The 4,308-nt window shown below is 36.0% G+C and overlaps 2 protein-coding genes across 2 annotated transcripts; both read left to right on the plus strand.

The window, feature by feature from the left end:
- Positions 1-932: 932 nt before the first annotated feature.
- LOC104222224 (uncharacterized) lies at positions 933-3,837 on the plus strand. The gene is made up of 3 exons (XM_070149508.1): positions 933-1,022; positions 1,208-1,286; positions 3,266-3,837. Exons 1-3 carry the CDS (start codon positions 933-935, stop codon positions 3,835-3,837), a joined length of 741 nt encoding a protein of 246 aa, XP_070005609.1.
- Positions 3,838-3,882: 45 nt separating this feature from the next.
- Positions 3,883-4,308, plus strand: LOC138871621 (uncharacterized). Its single transcript, XM_070149509.1, has one exon. It carries the CDS (start codon positions 3,883-3,885, stop codon positions 4,306-4,308), a length of 426 nt encoding a protein of 141 aa, XP_070005610.1.

Below are 4,308 nucleotides of genomic sequence, written 5' to 3' on the forward strand. Positions count from 1 at the left end.
TTCTTGTTTTGTCTTGTTTTGATTGTTTTGATGTAGAGTAATAATTCATTAGGAAAGCTAAAATAGTAAGTGACTTGTCCCGACGACGGATCTCTTTCGGCGGGGTTCTTGAGGGACTAAGTCGGAAAAAAAAATTGGAATATGGAGACTCTTCCTGATGACGGATCCGTTAGACAATTTTCTTGAGGGAAGTAGTCTAGAGAAAAGACCAAAAAGATTTTTTTTATTTTATTTTTAGGTAGTGTAGTAACTCCCCCTTGATTTTTCTTTAGGCCACGGTTCTTTTCTAAGGGTTTAGCTTGAACCGGGTTTAGGTAGTTTTTGTTTTTGTTCTTTTTAGTTTTAGGTTAGGATTAATGGGCTACGAGCGAAAAATCGATTTTTACACCTGAACACAATAGACACTAGAGTGTAACGCCTAGCTTCATTGGTTAAATCCTGTTAGAGTGCCTTAAAATTGTACGTTTGTATCTAACTTGAACACTCAAAAGAGAATGTCTTGATAACTCAATCCGGAGTGAGTCACGTGCCATGTGTGTGTGAGTTTTACTGTATTCCATGTTTCATATTTGATGCCTAGAACTTGCCCTGTGTGTTTGCAAAGCGAAATAGTAGTTTCTTTTAGTTTTAGAAGTGACATAGGTATTTCTTTGTTGAGCCAGATATATAAAGTAAACCCCCCTGAATGCAATACATCGTAGTTAACCCCGTTGAGCCTATAAGCTTATATTTTTGGAAACCACATTGCGAACCTTACCCAATTGTTTGAATAGCTTGCCTTTTGAACCCTTTTACCTCCTAATAAGCACTTGAACGGTAATGGATGTATGCAAAAGTAAAAGTGTGGGGTGGTGGTTTGGTTTTTAGTGGAACCAGTGAGATAGAGAAAAGGTGTGTAAATTGAAGCATAAAAAAAATATGGGTTATAAACAATGATAATGGTTGATAATGAGGTGGAGTGGTTAGTTGTCACAACTATGATCTTTAAGTTTAATGTAATTGTATTAAAAGTGCTTAGGGAGGTTAGTCACTATATCTAAATATATTCTACCTGTCCCTTAACCTACATTACAACCAAGTAAAGTCCTATTGATCTTAGACTGAATGGGCTCAATTAGTAAAGTACTACACTACGGGCAAGCCTATGGTGCATCTTTGTGGCATGTGAACGTTCTTTCTGAGAGTGAGCGAATTTTGTCTATCTTAGTTCCTACTTGTTCTAATTACCGTTATATGTGGAACTACTCTCGTGTGTGGTGTGAGGGCATGTGATTCACAAAGAAAAGGTAAGTCTTGACTCTTGTATAGAGTAGTTTGAGTAAGTGAAAATATTGCATGGTACAAAAGGTTTGACTCTTGAGGTAAAGGTTGTTCACTACTAAGTGCAAATTGTTGTAAAATGTTCATGGTGTTAGTCGTTAAAGGAAAATCTTAGGGAAATTTTTTTGATGGAGTGTGGTAGATTGCTCGAGGACTAGCAATGATTTAAGTGTGGGGTGTTGATAGTAGGCTATATAGTTGATATTTACACCTTAATAGGACCATACTTTATTGTTGTTTTATAGATAATTTACCAATAAAATGCTCTAAGTAGTGTTCTTTTGTTTAGCACGGAATATTATAGGAGAGGAAGCAACATGGAGTGTTTTGGAGGCAATAATGTGAAAACCACCCACTCGAGAAGTACCCGAACACAAAGAAGCATAAATGGCCTGGGCAAGAAAGCCACCGCGACCGCGGTGGCACCACGGTGAAACGCGACATATTAATGAAGTGAGGCAGAAAGGTTAGTGTTCACCGCAATCGACCACGGTTGGCCGCGACCGCGGTGCACTATTTACGCAGCTAGAAGTTTGAGGACCAAAGTGTAATTTCGGGGAAATTTTTGTAAAACCTTTATAAGCTTTAGAAACTCGCCCAACTGGGGGACAAGCTAATTTTAGACTACTTTTGGAGAAAGAACAAGTGTGAGAAGATCAACCAAACATTAGAGTTTTTCTATATCCTTTTAATTCTTGCAATTTTATATTATGAACAATTTAGTAGTTATTTCTTATTTTGTTATGAGTAGCTAAACACTTATCTAGGGTTGATGGAACCAATCGTTGGTGGAAGTTTTGACTCAAGTTGTTATAATCGAGCCGGATTTATGATATGATTGTTCAACTCGTTTTGTATGGTGATTAATTGAATGGGCCCTTGATTAATCGTGTCTCATTACCTTATATTGCTTGAAAAAGAATATTAGGTTAGATACCTATTGAACAACACCACTTTTGGGTAATTGAAGAAATTCATTACTTGAATTTAAAGTGGGTTTAGAGATAACAAAACTTTGGTGGGATAATTTAGAGTTGCATACTCATTGTCAGCTAGAGTAGTTCGAGAGAATGTTCTAGTAAATTATTGTAGTTGATTGAGAGATAATTACGATAGCTCATAACTCTTAATCCTCATAGAGTATTAAGGCGAGATTATAGCGGAAGAGTCAAGACCTAAACTAGCAATTGGGGAAATCACTGCCCTAGACCTCTTTACCATTGAATTCTCTTTGTTTTAGCTTACTGTTGTTTTAATAGTAGTTGAACAAAAAAAAACCCAATCTTTATTGATCAAAAATCTTGCATCTAAAGATTGACTGAGTTGATAATAACATTACAGAAGAGTGCAATAGATAGGTTAGTTCCCTGAGGATTTGATTCAGGACTTAAAGCCGGATTATATTTGCAGCGACCGCTTTGTCCTTTGAAAGGCATAGTTGGGCGTTATCATTAGTCACCAAAGTGATCAAACTAGATTGTTTAAAATATTCACATGCATAAAATATTCTGATATGTATTTTATGTGTGCATTTATGTTTATATAGTTTGTTAGTCGCCAAAGTGACCAAACTTGTATGTTTTAGAAATATGCATACATAAAACTATAGTTTATCCATGAAATTAATAAAATACCTATAATTTAAAAATAGTGGATAAATTAATTTTTTCTATTGCTAGAACTTAAGGATTTACCCAAAGGTGCATCAATTATTCTATGAATAGTGAATATGATGAGGTAAATCAATATTCTTAGTCAAATATATATTATCTGTCCAAAGATGACATATATATTTGGTTAAAAATATTTAATTACCTATTAAGACTAAATGGAATTTAAATTATGATAGTGTGTCGTAGTATTTACCCAAATAAGAACTGCGATATGCTTTAACAGTTTTGTTGAATCCATATTGATTTGTGAGCGTGTATTATCTATTTTGCAGCTATTCCTTTTCATTCGCTTGCTTCGTCTGTTACTGTGTTCAATGGATTGAACTTCTCTGAATGGCGTGAACAAGTCCAGTTCCACTTAGGTATGATGGATCTTGACTTGGTTCTATTGAATGATAAGCCCGCTGCCATTACTGATTCAAGCAGTGCGGATGAGAAGTCTTTCTATAAAGCATGGGAACGCTCTAACAGGCTAAGCATTATGTTTATGCGAATGAATATTGCCAACAACATTAAGAGTACTATTCCACAAACAGAAAGTGACAGGGAATACCTGAAGTTTATGGAAGAACGTTTTCCTTCTGTATATAAGTCTCTCGCCGGTACACTAATGGCTGAGCTCACGACCATGGAGTTTGATGGGTTACGTAGTATGCAAAATCATATCATCGATATGACTAGCATTGCAGCAAAACTTCAGACCTTGGGGATGAAAGTGGATGACTCCTTCTTGGTTCAGTTTATTCTGAACTCGTTACCTCCTGAGTATGGACCTTTTCAAATTAACTATAACATTATTAAGGATAAGTGGAATGTTAGTAAATTGTCCAGTATGCTTACTTAGGAGAAGTCAAGACTGAAGAAACAAGGGAGTCATTCAATTAACCTCATGGGTCAAGGAGCTAGTAAAGGACTTAAAGTGAAGGTTAACAAGTTCAAGAAGAAAAAAGCACCTGCTAAAGCTCAACAGGATGCTAACAAGGAACATAAGGCAGATATGTGTCGTTTCTGTAACAAGGAAGGACACTATCAGAAAGATTGCCTGAAACATAAAGCTTGGTTTGAAAAGAAAGGTACAATTAGTGCTTTTGTATGTTTCGAATCAAATTTAGAAGAAGTTCCTAATAATACTTGGTGGCTTGATTCTGGTGCAACTGCTCATGTATCTACCACGTTGCAGGAATTCCTTACGATCCAAACTACAAATCCAAATAAGGATTTCTTGTTCATGGGAAATCGTATGAAGGCTTCAATTGAAGGGATAGGGACTTATCGTTTGATCATGGAGACTGGACGTCACCTTGATCTATTCTAG

Source organism: Nicotiana sylvestris, chromosome 6, assembly GCF_000393655.2.
Source record: "Nicotiana sylvestris chromosome 6, ASM39365v2, whole genome shotgun sequence".
In the NCBI taxonomy this organism is placed as follows: domain Eukaryota; kingdom Viridiplantae; phylum Streptophyta; class Magnoliopsida; order Solanales; family Solanaceae; genus Nicotiana; species Nicotiana sylvestris.

What these genes read in the sequence shown, in the direction of transcription:
- LOC138871621 (XM_070149509.1), top strand. Translation starts at nt 3,883, where the DNA reads ATGGGTCAAGGAGCTAGTAAAGGACTTAAAGTGAAGGTTAACAAGTTC.
- LOC104222224 (XM_070149508.1), top strand. Translation starts at nt 933, where the DNA reads ATGATAATGGTTGATAATGAGGTGGAGTGGTTAGTTGTCACAACTATG. An exon ending in TATTAAAAGTGCTTAGGGAG is followed by an intron (nt 1,023 to 1,207) that starts GTTAGTCACTAT and finishes TGTCTATCTTAG; the next exon opens with TTCCTACTTGTTCTAATTAC. An exon ending in ATGTGATTCACAAAGAAAAG is followed by an intron (nt 1,287 to 3,265) that starts GTAAGTCTTGAC and finishes TCTATTTTGCAG; the next exon opens with CTATTCCTTTTCATTCGCTT.